This window comes from Orcinus orca, chromosome 14, assembly GCF_937001465.1.
Source record: "Orcinus orca chromosome 14, mOrcOrc1.1, whole genome shotgun sequence".
Classification (NCBI taxonomy): Eukaryota; Metazoa; Chordata; class Mammalia; order Artiodactyla; family Delphinidae; genus Orcinus; species Orcinus orca.
The window spans coordinates 26,670,581-26,686,440 of NC_064572.1; the positions used below are offsets into that span (position 1 = coordinate 26,670,581).

At 37.0% G+C, this 15,860-nt stretch overlaps 2 protein-coding genes across 8 annotated transcripts in view; one reads left to right on the top strand and one right to left on the bottom strand.

The window, feature by feature from the left end:
• Window positions 1-9,591, top strand: part of SIRT1 (sirtuin 1) — a 40,738-nt gene extending 31,147 nt beyond the window's left edge. For both annotated transcript variants that reach the window (XM_049697178.1, XM_033407645.2), the window contains 5 exons: window positions 82-229; window positions 923-1,002; window positions 1,823-2,009; window positions 3,896-4,459; window positions 7,476-9,591. In XM_049697178.1, the coding sequence (XP_049553135.1) occupies window positions 82-229; window positions 923-1,002; window positions 1,823-2,009; window positions 3,896-4,459; window positions 7,476-7,804 (1,308 nt within the window). In that variant the 3' untranslated portion in view covers window positions 7,805-9,591. The remainder of the gene's footprint in view (window positions 1-81; window positions 230-922; window positions 1,003-1,822; window positions 2,010-3,895; window positions 4,460-7,475) is intronic.
• Window positions 9,592-13,193: 3,602 nt separating this feature from the next.
• The window catches only part of HERC4 (HECT and RLD domain containing E3 ubiquitin protein ligase 4), a 233,937-nt gene continuing 231,270 nt past the window's right edge, over window positions 13,194-15,860 (bottom strand). For all 6 annotated transcript variants that reach the window (XM_049697176.1, XM_004280823.4, XM_033407638.2 and 3 more), the window contains 2 exons: window positions 14,745-14,847; window positions 13,194-13,859 (listed from right to left, as the gene is read on the bottom strand). In XM_049697176.1, coding sequence (XP_049553133.1) covers window positions 13,651-13,859; window positions 14,745-14,847 — 312 coding nt within the window. In that variant the 3' untranslated portion in view covers window positions 13,194-13,650. The remainder of the gene's footprint in view (window positions 13,860-14,744; window positions 14,848-15,860) is intronic.

Here is a 15,860-nt window from a genome sequence, read left to right on the forward strand (position 1 = left end):
GTTTTGTTTTTTTGTTGTTGTTAAACCTGTGATATTTGTTAACACTTACATAATCTTTTTTCTGCTTTTTGCGTTATCTAGGAAATATATCCTGGACAATTCCAACCATCTCTTTGTCACAAATTCATAGCCTTGTCAGATAAGGAAGGAAAACTACTTCGCAACTATACTCAGAACATAGATACACTGGAACAGGTTGCAGGAATCCAAAGGATAATTCAGTGTCATGGTTAGTAAACTTCAGGATTGCTTTTTCTGTTACATATTAGTTAGTTTTGTAGGAAAAGTTAGGATTAGAAAAAAGGCTGCCATCCAGGAATGGAGATTAAGCCTTATTGTTGAATCATGTTATCTGATCAATTGTAGATAAATGAAGGAAAGTAGATTGCAAAAATATGAAACCAGAAATATTGGCCTTGACACTTAATTGTACAAAATGTCAGATATTAATGTGCTTTTGGATTTCAAAAGATGCAGCAATTATGTAACATTAAATTCTTTTAAATAACCTTTTTTGATTACAAAAGTAGTATTAGCTATGGATGAAAAAAATACGGCATCTTTAGGAAACCAAAGGAACTGCTGAGTAGTTCAGATGTAGGCTTCAGAAATTTGAAGACTAAATCTAAAACAAGTGTGAACAGACCATTTTCTTATGTATCTAAACTGTTTTTGAAACACAGCTGTTAAGCTAAGGTAATACAGTTGTAAACTTCCAAGTCTGCAGTTTTAGTCCTGGAGGAGTTGGTATATTTTATTAAAAGAGTAGCTTTAGGAAGCATCATTATATCAGCATCTCTCTCATGGAGTCTCTTAAAAATTTTAAAGTCGCTAGCTTTTTTGTTGTCAAGCTTACATTATAACTTATTTAAGAAATGGAAAAATTTCTTTAATAAAGCATATATTTGTTGGTTGTTTTTAGGTTCCTTTGCAACAGCATCTTGCCTGATTTGTAAATACAAAGTTGACTGTGAAGCTGTACGAGGAGATATTTTTAATCAGGTAATTTATCACCCATATCTTAGGAACTGTGCATGTCTCTGATCTGTTTCTTTTACCTCAGTCCTTTTTTTCTGGAAGTATTTATGTGGTACAGAAACATCCAGGAAAACAAATGTTAGTTACCATTGGGAATTCCAGAGAAATACACAAAAACCTTTCAAAACCTTAAGTTAAAAACATTGCTACATAATCTCTTGATTGATGAAGTTGACTACCTAATATATAAGCCTAAAATAAAAACCCAGATCATTAAGTGTGGTGTTACTTAACATTAGTTTTTCTCCTTACTCTCCCTTTTTAAAAGTGCCTGTCAGATTCATTTTGTAAAAAATATTTCATGTACGCTCATTGACCAAAAAATACAGGAAAATATGGCAGAGAATAAAAACCATCCAGAAATAAATTCTGTATGCTTAGTTGCATATATAGTTAATCATATAATTATGAGAAGATAGCATATTAAAATGGAATCGTATTTTACAAACTTTTTTTAAAAGTTAAGTCTCACCTGTGTACATATATACACATGCTGCTTTTTCCTCTTTATAATGGACTCTTGAATATCAAATGTAGGTCTATACAGATATAATAGCAGCATACACAGATAATAGCGAAATTGTATTTCATTGTATGTTAATAAACTTAACGGGTCATTGATAGTTGATGTTTAGGTTTTATCCAGTTTTCCCTGCTATTTATCCACAGCTTTTCTGTTTTCTTTGATAATTTTGAAATGATTTCTTGGGAAGTGTGGAAATGTTGACTCTAACTCGGGCTTGCCCTTCTCTTTCCCACCTCAACTAAAATCTGGAACATGCAGGTGGTTCCTCGATGTCCTAGGTGCCCAGCTGATGAACCACTTGCTATCATGAAACCAGAGATTGTCTTTTTTGGTGAAAATTTACCAGAACAGTTTCATAGAGCCATGAAGTATGACAAAGATGAAGTTGATCTTCTCATTGTTATTGGGTCTTCCCTGAAAGTAAGACCAGTAGCACTAATTCCGAGTAAGTGGGTGATGATTTTTTTTAGAGAACCATTTCTATGTATTTTGCCATGGGTTGTGGGTCTGTAGAGTAGACCTCAATGATATTATTCTGTTTTTTGTTCAAGAGTGGTGAAGAGCCGGACTTTTTTTTTTTTTTGGCTGCGTTGGGTCTTCGTTGCTGCACGTGGGTTTTCTCTAGTTGCGGTGAGCGGGGGCTACTCTTCATTGCTGTGCGCAGGCTTCTCATTGTGGTGGCTTCCCTTGTTGCGGAGCATTGGCTCTAGGAGCACAGGCTCAGTAGTTGTGGCACACGGGCTTAGTTGCTCCGCGGCACGTGGGATCTTCCCAGACCAGGGCTCGAACCCATGTCCCTTGCATTGGCAGGCGGATTCTTAACACTGTGCCACCAGGGAAGCCCCCAAACTTTAATTTTTTTAGGTGACAGTATTCTTGCTCAGGAAGATTGGTTGGTTAATCTGACATTTCAGTGGGGCAAGAGGGCTTTCAAAACAGAAGTAATAACAAGGGGAAACAGTTCAACTTAAACTTTTCAGTGGAATGTGCTTTAATGTGGCAGGAGTTAGCATGAGCTAATTTTACATATACTGAGGAAACATATTAAAAATAATCTGTATTTTTAGTCTTAATTTGAGTAGTTAATCTTTGAAATGTAATTGATTTTTGGTCCAGTAAGTTCAGATGTATAGCTTGATAGATGTGTAACGTACTCATGTAAGATAGAATTTGGGGGCTCACAATGATTGGTTTGTTTTTGTAAGAATAACAGTCATGCCTTGTCAATCATTGTATGTGGATCAGCTCTACCCACAAGGGTGTTCATGTGTATAAAAATGCTCAAAAAACAATTTAAGTCCCTATTATTCTCAGGAATATTTCTTTAATCCGTGCTCCCATACTACCTTTTTTCTCCCTCTAATGAGCAAGCAAGGGGGACTAATTTAGTAGCATCATTTGTGCCATAAAAGTGAGGGAAGGAGGAGAGGAGAGTATATCAAACCCTTAACTGGAGAATTAAAATTGGACCCCCATACCAGCAAACAGAGCAAAGTGCTGGAAGAAACAGAGTTAAACTCTCCAATTCTGCATCTTTTTCCTAGCCCACATGTAGTGGCTTTAGCAGTTTAACTCAGCCTTCCTCAAGTAGCTGTGAAATTCTGTTAAAGTAGATTATAGGACAACTTGTAACTAAAAAAAAAGAAAGAAAATTTAATGTATAATTTGCGTGTTATTTTTTTCTATTTAAATGTGAGGCAGAGAACTTCTTCCAAGTTTCCTGTGGGGTACTAAAACGTGTTGGTGATAGGCAAAGGTACTTTTTAAAAAATGTAAGACATTGGTACATATAGTGGAGAACAGACTGGTATGAATTTTCACATATCAGAAGGCATTTTAGTAGAATAACTATTACCTATACTGTGTGCCAAGAACTCTTCTCTGCATATTAACTCAGTGCTCACTGCAGGCTTGTGGAGAAGTACTGTTATTACCCCATTATACAGACAAGGAAATTGAATACAGAATAAAAAGTGAGGCGATTACCCAGAGGTAACCAGGTGACAGGAGCAGAACCTGAAATTTTGCTGCCCATCTGTTTACTTGATAGTTTGATGGTATGTAATAGCTTGGTTGAATACTAGAGTTGGGTGTCTTCTTTGGTATTGGGAACATGTTAGATTTTTTTTTTTTTTTGGCCATGCCTCACGTCTTACAGGATCTTGGTTCCCTGACCAGGGATAGAACCCTGGCCGTGGCAATGAAAGCGCAGAGTCCTAACCACTGGACTGCCAGGGAATTGTTAGATTTTTACATAGTGCATTTCTTTTGGTTTTATTAGTGTACCTCCCTTCCTTTCTCTAATTCTTACTTTTTTCACCCTATTCTTAGGTTCCATACCCCATGAAGTGCCTCAGATATTAATTAATAGGGAACCTTTGCCTCACCTGCATTTTGATGTAGAGCTTCTTGGAGACTGTGATGTCATTATTAATGAATTGTGTCACAGGTTAGGTGGTGAATACGCCAAACTTTGCTGCAACCCTGTAAAGCTTTCAGAAATTACTGAAAAACCTCCACGAACACAAAAAGAATTGGCTCACTTGTCAGAGTTGCCACCCACACCCCTCAATATTTCAGAAGGCTCAAGTTCACCAGAAGGAACCTCACCAGCAGATTCTTCAGTGATTGTCACTCTTTTAGACCAAGAAACAAAGAGTAATGTTGATGATCCAGATGCGTCTGAATCAAAAAACTGTGTCGAAGAAAAATTACAGGAAGTACAGACTTCTGCTAGGAGCATTGAAAGTGTTAATGAACAGTTGGGGAGTCCGGATTTGAAGAATGTTGCCTCCAATACTGGGGAGAAAAATGAAAGAACTTCAGTTGCTGAAACAGTGAGAAAATGCTGGCCAGCTAGACTCGCAAAGGAGCAGATTAGTAAACGGCTTGATGGTAAGAAAGGCTGTTGAAACATTTTGAAGGTTATGAAGGTTATAATTATTCTAAAGAAATATTTGTAAGAAGTGAGTATTTGTAAGAAGTGAGCAATTTTGGCAGGCTAGTTAGGGTCATTTTATGCGGCTAAATGTAATAGTTGAATTGTGTTTAGAGAAAGTGTAAAGTTGAGATTTTAAGCCAGAAAAAGAACGGTATCTTCCGTAATATGGGGGAAAAGTGGTGTGAAAGCATGCTCTGTACCTTGTGTTTCTCTAGGGAATGAGAAGGTAAGCATTTAATTGGGAAATACTGAGTGCTCTGCCATTTTCTGGTGAGAGCTTTAGCTAGTAGAAATGATTGAGATTTGGGTACTTACTGTGGGGCAGTGACTTCACATTTTCTGATTTTAGTGTCCTGAGGCAGGAACTATTACTACTCTGGTACAGGTGGGAAACCGAGGACCATAGAGGTTAAGTACCCCAAGCAAGGTAACGACTAGGGTGTGGAAGAACCAGGTGGATTCTGGGTTCTCTTAACCATTAGGTCGTGTTGTTTCAGATCTAGAAAACAGCTGGTTCTTTACCACTGAGTATCAGAAATACCATCTACCCTGTTTTGACACATGGGAAGTCTTTTTATCAATTAGTTTTTTAAAAAAATAATTAATTTTGGCTGCATTGGGTCTTTGTTGCTGTGCACAGGCTTTCTCTAGTTGCGGCGAGCGGCCTTCTCATTGCGGTGGCTCCTCTTGTTGTGGAGCACGGGCTCTAGGTGCATGGGCTTCAGTAGTTGCAGCACTAGGGCTCAGTAGTTGTGGCGCACGGGCTTAGTTGCTCTGCAGCATGTGGGATCTTCACGGACCAGGGCTCGAACCCGTGTCCCCTGCATTGGCAGGCGGATTCTTAACCTCTGCGACACCAGGGAAGTCCCTATCCATAAGTATTAACATAAGTGAAATCACTTTCTACTTTTTGAAACCACTTGTGACCAAGTATTAATCAAACAGAAACTTGTGCTCTTAGATGCAACAACTTTGTACAGCTTAAAACATTAAGTCCCATTCCACTTATTATACATGGTGAAAACTGACAAATTTGAGACAAATGTATTAAGTGTTGTAATCATTTGCTCTAAATAAATTTTAGTTCAGTTGAATAAGCCTTTGGGCATTTTCCATACAGCAAGTTCTGGAGACACTGATCAAGCTACTGATATTTGTGTATATAATTACAAAAATAGGTGATATTTTAAAAGGTTTATGCTACTTGGAGGGCACTAGGTTATTGAAGGCTTTCTAAAAAACCTAAGTTCCGACTTTGGTCTTGAACTGTAATTAGGGAAAGTCTACGGGGGGAAAACTAGAAAGAGCATAGAAGAATACTTACGCTTTCAAATGTGGCAAGTGTCAGAAGTAGAGATTGATTTAGTCAGGTAAGATAAGTCTCTATCATACACAAAGTCCCCCTAGGCACTGGCAGCATTCTGTGGCTGTCTTTTTGACAGATGGGTCAAACATACAAAACTCTGCCCCAGAAAATTGGTATTATACCTTGGTTTTATTCTACCAATTTAGACCTTTTAAGGTACAGGCTTTGGAATTAGACTGAGTTGTCAGATCTACTTCTCTCTCATAGCATTGTGAGCATTTGAAAAGATAACGGATGTAAAGAGTGTAAAACTTAACATTTTTAGCGGTTAAAACCAAACAACAGCTGGACTTTACTCATTTTAGTTTGCCACTGTTTGTTGTGAGGTCGAGGCAGAAAGGGGAGGAAGTTGGAGCATATAGGAAGTAAAATGTAAATGTCTTGAGGGTTGCCAAGAGGGCAGAAACAGACAGGTATAGGGTATGTCCACTGAGAAATAGATGATTCAGTTCTTCAGGGGAGGCCAGAGCAGAAAGAATTTGTTTTTTAATATATTTATTTTTTTGGCTGCTCTGCACGGCATGCAGGATCTTAGTTCCCCCAGCAGGGATAGAACCCAGGCCCCCTGCATTGAGAGCAGAGTCTTAATTTAACCACTGGACTGCCAGGGAAGTCCCTGAAGTGTTCTTTTTGTAAACATGGCCTAACCTATAGAAAGAAAGGGCAGGGGAGCCATGTGCTGGGACCCTTTAACAGACTGTGAGGGGATGTGATTCAAAGGACATGGCCCTAATTAGAAGCACCAGGTGGGGTTTTCTTTCTCCAGTCACTGAAACACAATGAAATAAGTGGTTTCCATGCTACAACACATAATAGGTGAGAACTGGGTCATGATGGGGTATAAAAAGCTTGAAAGTCATTTTGAAGAGAAACTCACGTACGTTTGGTAGATGTTATGTCACTCCAGATAAACTATGCAGTTAGGCTTTTGTGAATCAGTCTGGGATATGGTTCAATAAATATAACACGGTGTGATAACAGACTTAAGTCAGAAGGTACTTGGTGCTTGTGAACATAAGGGCATAAAATATTTCATCATTAATGTTTAAGGTTCCTACCCATTCACTTACATCAAAATGTAAACAAAAGCAGGGAATACTTCTTACCATCGGAGGTCAAATCTTATACTGCGAATGCTAATTTGGGAGGGCGTTGGGAAAGAAAGCTTAAAAGGCCAGCACTAGATCAGTGCTTCTCACACTTTAACGTGATAGGACTCTTGTAAAAATAGATTCAGAGGGTGGGTGGTGGGCTGGATACTTCATTTCATTTCATCAACTCTGTTCAAAGGGAGTTTCATTGAACGTGGCTGTCTACATTTTTTTCATACTTGCCTCATAGGGTTGTGAAAATTATTTCATATCCAGATGAGGAAATTGAGGCACAGAGATAACTCTCCCAATTTACAAAGTTGATGAGTGGCAGAACTAAGATTTTCATGCAGGACTGAGTCTATAGCTTGTGTTTGAGAAACTACAGTAATAGCCTCTAGTAATGATACTCGGGTAAAAGGCTAGAAGCTACACTTTATTCCAGACAGCCCACTCAGACCAAGTCTTAGAAAACTGGAAATAACCCACTTCTCTCTTATTACTGTATTTCAGGTAATCAATATCTGTTTTTACCACCAAACCGTTATATTTTCCATGGTGCTGAGGTATATTCAGACTCTGAAGATGATGTCTTATCCTCTAGTTCTTGTGGCAGTAACAGTGATAGTGGAACATGCCAGAGTCCAAGTTTAGAAGAACCTATGGAGGATGAAAGTGAGATTGAAGAATTTTACAATGGTTTGGAAGATGATGCTGATGTTAATGAGAGAGCCGGAGGAACTGGATTTGGAGCTGATGGAGGTGATCAAGAGGCAGTTAATGAAGCTACATCTATGAAACAGGAAGCAACATGCATTAACTATCCATCGAACAAATCATAATGTAATATTTGTCCAGGTACAGGAATTGTTCCACCAGCATTAGGATCTTGAGCATGTCAAATTGAATGTTTACTTGTGAACTCAGTAGAGCAAGGACACCAGAAAGGTATATTATTTATAGACTGGTAAAACAGTTTTTTTCCCCCATGGGTAATTTTTAACTTACTTATTTCTGTGCTTATACACTCAAACACTAACTCTTTTTTTAAAACAGAAAGGTACCTAAGTATCTTTAATCAGCTGTTGGACAAGACTTTCTTTTAAAGGTTCATTTGTATGATACATCCATATGTATATATAATTTTGTTTTTGCCTAGTGAGGTTCAACATTTTAAAATTTTCAAAAAGCCATTGGAATGTTAAATTAATGTAAAGGGAACAGCTAATCTAGACCAAAGAATGGTATTTTCACACTTTTCTTTGTAACACTGAATGGTTTGAAATCCTCATTCTCTGTTCCGCTAAACTTTTGATTCTTTATTAGCACAATTACCTATTTTCAAACACTGGCATTTTCCAGAACTTGTGGCAGCTAACTTTTAAAAATATCTCATGACATGCAATCTGAGTAGAAGGAAGTCAACAATATGTGGGAGAGCACTCAGTTGTCTTTGCTTTTTAAAGTGAGACTTGGTGCTAACAGTTTCAGGAATATTGTATTTGTTCAAATGAAGATGGCTTTTGTACTTCCTGTGGACATATAGTAATGTCTATATTGGCTTATAAAACTAACCTAAAAAACAAATAAATGCTTTGGAAATGTTTCAATTGCTTTAGAAACAATAGTGCCTGCCTGGGTCCCCTTAGTTTTGAGAATATTTGCCATTGTTGTTTAAATATACCTATCAATCAATCACAGTGGTAGAGCTTGCATTGATCCTTTCCATAAGTATTAAACTGCCAAGATGTGAATTTTGCAAAGCCTTTATGAATCAATAATAATGGTACTTCAACTGGGGGGGAGAGTGTAGTATTTTGGACTGTTACCTCTCCCCCCGCCCCCCATTAATGAGAGCAGCAGACCCCCTGATTACAGTTTCAAAGCCAGTAAGTACATGTTTCCTGTTGGGAGGATTTGGTGTGTAATAAACACCAAACAACTAGCCTAGTATTATGGAGATGAGCGTGGTGTAACTTGTAATAGCAGAATAGTTAATTAAACTAGTTCTTATAACGTATTTAAAAGCTTAGCCTGCCTTAAAACTAGAGATCAACTTTTTCAGCTGCAGAAGCTTCTAGCCTTTCAAAACAGTTCATACTTTATAAAATTGCACAGTAAGAATTTATTTTGCAGACCTTTCCCCCAACATTGCTTTCAAATAAAGTATTCCTGTGTTGCTTTAGTATTTATTACAGCTTAACAAAAAGGGTTTGAAATATAGCTGTTCTTTAAGCATAAAATACCCAGCTAGGACCGTAACTGCCAGAGAAAAGAATTTTATTGAATGGCCATTTCCCTACCTGAAAGATGTCTCAATCTGAATTTGACTACACTAAAGAATGCAGTATATTTAGTTTGCCATTTGCATGATCTGTGTTTGTGCTATAGATAATATTTTAAATTGAAAAATTTGTTTTAACTTATTTTTACAGTGAAGACTGTTTTCAGCTCTTTTTATATTGTACATAGTCTTTTATGTAATCTACTGGCATATGTTTTGTAGACTGTTTAATGACTGGATATCTTCCTTCAACTTTTGAAATACAAAACCAGTGTTTTATACTTGTACACTGTTTTAAAGTCTATTAAAATTGTCATTTGACTTTTTTCTGTTTAAGGTATAAAATTTTAAAGTTTTGCAGCTTTTGTACAGCTTTGAGGGCTATATTAGATGCTTTCTTCTCATACGACATTTCTTCATTTAATTTTATCTATCAGTCTCACCAGAACAGTACTTTGGCAATGAAAGTTCTGGTTGTAGCAACTGGTGCGTCACCAAACGTTTCAAAACTAATATTTCAACCATTCTAGGCCAGGAGCCTCAGGCCCTGCCTTTTCCCCTCCTTTCACCCTGCCTAAGAATAACTAACCTGACATATTAAGATTTGACAAAGGACCAGCACTTTGAACTCATGTGCTGTCCAAACACAAGGAGTGGACAAAAAATGACTCTAGATCATATTTGGTATGGACTTTCCTACTATTCAAGAGGGCAGGAACACGCCCCTTACAAAGAGGTAATGAATAAATCTTGACTGGCAGGTTCCTGCTCTCAGGTCGCTTGCCTTCTCCCCAGCAGACTTTTGAAGTGAATCTAAAAACAAGAAAACCCCTCTGCCCCTGTGTATCTTGTTTGCACTAGAAAAATTACCTGTAGAACCCCATCCACAGATGTTATAAAAATAAGAAACAGCGACATCATTCCATATATGCACAAAATGGAAAAAGAAGTCAGGTAGTTCACACCTTAAAAAGGAGGGTAAGTGGTCGTTTTAAGTAATCAAGTACCTGGCAAGACCTGATTTAATTAAAGCCATGTATTCAATGCTGTTTCCACTTCCCTTGGTTAATGCATCATATATTCCACTGGTACAATACCCTAATTAATGGCACATGGTTTAATTAGCATCTGCCTTACAGCATTATTTGATAAATTTTATTTGAAACAAGTCTCAACTCCTAGACATAATCAAAAAGCTCTTCCGACTCCTTAAAAATGAACAGAGCCAGCCTTGGGATGCTAGCAGAAATGGGGAGAAATGGCCTAATGACTCCTCTTTTTAAGTGCCTCCCAACTGGGATTAAAGATCACTGGGAAATTTCTGAAAGTAACCTGAGCATTTAACAGGCCTAAGGTGGGGCTTGCACATAGTATTAAGAAGTAGCCCCAGGTGATTCAAAAGTATAGTAAGGGTTGAGAAGGGAAAGGAGTTGGGGAGTTCCCTTCTGCATTTAACACTCCATTCCCGGGGGCTGGCCTAACAGGGAAGGTAAGGCAGACTTATATAAAACAAACAATTCCCAATTTATCTCTAGAAGTGTTAGCGGTGTAAGAGTGGGCAGCTACTGAACTATTCAGAAGGGAGAACAAAACTCTATAATAAGGAGTTTGGATGTGGCCCAAGTGCAAAACAGGCTGGAGATTGGGAAGAGGCTGGGAGCAGGGCCACTCGCCCGTGCTTTCAGAGAGCTCACCATATGCGGAGGAAGACTGCCTTCTACATGTTACACTTCATCAAAAGACTTGCTTAAACTAAATGCAGTGAAGATCATCTACAGTGCAAAAAAAAAAAACCAAACCTGTTAGAAATAACCCTAATGAATGGTCCTTATGAGTGGGCCCTATGTGAAGGCTGGAGCTCTTAATTTAGGTCTCTGTTTTGAAAACTACATTCTGGTTTTATTTCATGCCAACTTAAAGGCGTGTCTTGGTTCTACTGCCTTCTCAATCAGTCTGAACAATGGCTATTGGTTAAAATTACTACTGACTTAAAACAGGGGAGCTAAAAACATACAGTTGCTCTTACAAATAGGTCTGTGTGGAGGCCAAGTATTTTCAAAAGTTTAGCCAACTCACTAATCATGGTCCTTATAATTTAATGAACTCAGCATTTGCCTACTTTCTAATCTATAAAGCTCAGTATTTTTGTTGCTTCTTAATAAGCAAATGGCAATTTGAAAAATCTTCAGTGGTATTTTAATTTTCTACCATGAATCTCCCTGCTGTTAATTCTACTGTAGGTCTGCAGCAACAGAAACAGGAAAATATCAGACTTACCCAAATTATGCCTTGTACTGTTGTGTTCCCAGGTAAGATGTCAGGCCCTTGTTAAAATATTTGTTAAACGAACTCCACCTGTATTAATCCAAAGTGGCTGCTACTTCACAGGTGAGCTTCATAGCAAACAGAGGTTACTAAAAAAGAAAAGCATCTGATACGTAACGTTTAGTTTTTGATGTGAATAATCAATATTCTCAAGGAATGGATGTGCAGAGAAATAGTATAATAACATATATGGAAGAATTTTCATTGGGAAAAATGTACTTTAAGGAAAATTATTAGGGCTTGTATCTATAGAAAGACACCTATGGTCCACCGAAGTTTGTTAAGTTAAACTACTTAAAAGTACAGGCATCCATGGGACTTCCCTGATGGCACAGTGGTTAAGAATCCGCCTGCCACGGGTTCAGTCCCTGGTCTGGGAAGATCCCACATGCTGTGGAGCAACTAAGCCCGTGCGCCCCAACTACTGAGCCCCCGTGCTGCAACTACTGGAGCCCGGACACCTACAGCCTGTGCTCCACGACAAGAGAAGCCACCGCAGTGAGAAGCCCGTGCACCGCAACGAAGAGTAGCCCCCACTTGCCACAGAGAAAGACAGTGCGCAGCAACAAAGATCCAACGCAGACAAAATATAAATAAATAAATGAAGTTAATAAAAGTACAGGTCCACAATCCCTTCTCCAAAACCCTTGGGCTCATTTGCAGCATTTTGGAATTATGAATGTTAAAGAATTTTTTAAAGCACACATAATGTAGCAACCCATAGAGGTCTGAGGCAGCACCTAGATCAAACACAGAAAGTAATCAAACATTAAACATTGCCACAGTAAAACGTACGAATAGTCCCATTTAATACCATAAATAGCCTCAACAGTTCAGATCAGGTTTTGCTGTAAAATTATATACACAATTTTTTTCCAGAGTTGCTCTGGATTTTAGAATTACAGATAAGAGACTTGGGGACCTCTATAAAATGGATGAATTTGTATGGGAATGGGAACTATCCAAAATTTTAAGAGACCTTCCCTGAGACATTACTCTTTTTGAAGAATTTGGAATCTTATGTGAGAACCAATGAAAGTTTAAATATTAAACCAATGAATAATATTTAAACAGTTTTCATGGCATTTAAAAAATAAATTAAAAAAAACAGTTGCATTATAGCAGAAAGTCACATGTGTTGCATCACTCAGTGTTACAATTTAATGACAGGAGATAACTAAGCATCAGCACCATAAAACTGTTAAGATGTTTCTTAAAATTCAAGTAAACAGTTCTAAAGCACTGAAAATTCCGTTTAAATACCAACCTGCAGCATCAATAGTTTTAAAAGCTATAACCCAGTGACTGGTTCTCACAGTAGTCAGTGACTGTATTCTGGCAACTGTAGGACAAAGTTCTTCCATTACTAAATATTAAGCTTTCTGATAACCTCCCATTTATCAATAGTATCTCAAGAGTCACAAAAGGAAAGAACTATAAGTTATTTAGAGAACTCTATTTGTAATTTAGATTTGCACAAGGACATGTATTCTAGCAAAAAAGCAAAGACTATTTTCACCATACTAATTTTTTGCTTTCATAGATTCTCAGAATAAGGTTTAAATAATAATTTTTAACCCTTAAAAGTCAGCTCAGTTCAATTACAACCATAGAAACTGTACTGGTATCAGAACATAACTATTTTATTACAAAACTTAACAGTATTTACAAAATGAAAAAATAATCAAATGACTATTGCAGGCCAAAGTTAAAGGTTTTTGAGCCGTGATTGAAGAAAAATTAAGCAACATTTTCATGCACTCACACACCAGATCATTTGTGAAATATGCAAACTCTTAAAATTCATGTTAGTAAAACTTCCATGTATTCACAATACTTGTATGTTTATTGGAAGATGGCAAAAAAAAAATCCATGGTTCTGTACAGTAAGTTTAATATTAACACAGTTTGTTCATTTCCTTTAATGTTTTTTGGCTTTCATGAATACTCATTGCATTGAACATTTTGCAAGTAAGAATTATAATAGTACCTCTGTCACCTTGCTGGATTCATCACCACAAAAAAACACACTAATAGTTTAATGCTTTTGCAGTAAACTGAATAGTTATAACTCCAAAGTTATATTAAACTGAAACCTTCATTGTGGTCAATAGCTTGGATCAGTTTAGAGCGTAGAGTTTCTTTGTCCGTGTATTTTGGAAGATCCAGAAGATTAAAACAGGTATGGGAAACTGGGAGATATTCCTCACCACCTCCTGTTGACTGGATGACTAGTATTAGACTCTTCATACCAAGAATAGGAATGCGATCACTACCTGTCAAAAATACTGCCAAGAAAAAAACCATTGAGCCAACTACTTTTTATCAAAACAACAATATGGAGTATCAAGTTATTAAGACAATCACCACAGCAAAGCTTTATAGTAACATTTGCTCTAATGGAAATGTTACTTCTACTGGAAGCCTATCTCCAGAATTTGTGGAAGCATTATTTTGAGACACATCCAAACAATATTTTTTCTTTAAAAGTGTAATCTTAATATTAGCACACAGGAGATGCTTAATAAATGTTTGGTACATGAATTACTATTGTCCCTGAAACACTCTAAGAAAACTTCTTTTTGAAAAGAATAGCCATTTAGAACTAGTTTATAAACAAAATGCAGTTTTGATTACGATCCCTTTTTCTACTTGTCTTGTTTCTGTCATTTTTAAACAGAAATTTATAATTGGCAGCCAAATCTCAAATCACTGAAGAATGACCTGTCATCCTATGATATGCAAAACAGACACAGATTAGGCTATAAATAAGAGAAGTCCTGGAATAGAAGAGTTCTATTTTCTACACCAATTCCCAAAGTTTTCATGCAGAAGCAAGGAGAAAAAGAAAATGAAGACTGAACACAGAAAAGAGCTATACTGCAGAGATCTTTTTAGAAATTCTAAAAGGAATTACATCCCTAGTTTATTGTAATCAGTGTTATAAATTGTTTTCTTTCATCTGAAAGAAACAATTCTATTTTGGAAGCTAACTGAATTTAGCTTTCAAAATATGAAAACACATGTAATAATGTAGATTAGAAAAATTAAAAACAGGACCTTGGTATATAATAAGGAAAAAACCTTACCCACTAAAGTGAATCAATTAATCTCCTGTGAGAATAAGTTTATTAGATTCCATTCTCATAAAACACAAAATTAGAAATACTTACACAAAAATTGCTTTTTCTTTTCCAATGGTAATTCGTGAAATACTTCCCAAAACATTTTTATTGTAGGATGTTCTGCCCAATATTCTCCTTTGTATTCTGTATTCTAAAAACAACACAACCTTTTATTAATATTAAGAGATATGTTTTATCTCAAATCTGACAAACTGGCTTCCTTAGCACATAAAGCTAACATTGTCCAGGTGTTTGAAACTCATGTGATTCAGTTAACTACTTACTACTTCTTGGGCATTCTGCAACTGTTAGTTCCAGGGGAAAGGGAAGAAAATATGTATGAATCAGCAGAAATGTCTCCCCCCTCCCAATTCAAAGAACATGATAGGATTGTAATATCATCTTCCAAAGTAAATATTTAAAGGATAAACCAGAATTACTAAAATATTAATGGATTATTAAAGTTCAACATGGAATTAAGTATCTGTAATAATTATAAGATTTTCTTTCCCTATATTGATGAACAGAAGTCATACTAATTATTTTGTATTATTCTATCTTCTCTTTAAAAAATAAATGGTTCTAAGAGTAATTTTCTGTGGTAATTTTCTGTGGTAGTTTCCAAGATGGCCCTCAAAGATCTCTGCCTCCTGCTATTCATGCCCTTGTGTAGTCCCTTCCCACGCTGAACAGACCTGACCTCTAATGATAAGGATATTGTAGATATGAGAATGCATGACTTCTGAGGCTAGATGACAAAAACTTCTGTAGCTTTAGCTTCTTTTTGATCACTCACTCTAAGGGGGAGCCAGCTGCCATTTCATGAGGACATTCAAACAGCCCCATGGAGAGGTCCTCATGGTGAGATTCTGAGGCCTTTGGTCAACAGCCATGTGAGTGAGCCATCTTGGAAGGGAAATTCTATCCTGAAATTTCAGATGACTAACAGCAACAGTCAGTATTATGACTGCAACCACGTGAGAGACCTCTGAGCTAAAATCACTGGACTAAATACACCTCTGAATTCCAGACCCTCAGAAACTATGGGAGACAATAAATGTCACTGTCATCTTTCAGCCACTATGTTTTGGGGTAATTTGCAACAAAACAGCTAATACACTTCCCCTTTAACACACACTCCTTTCTTTGTTCATCAGGCTAATT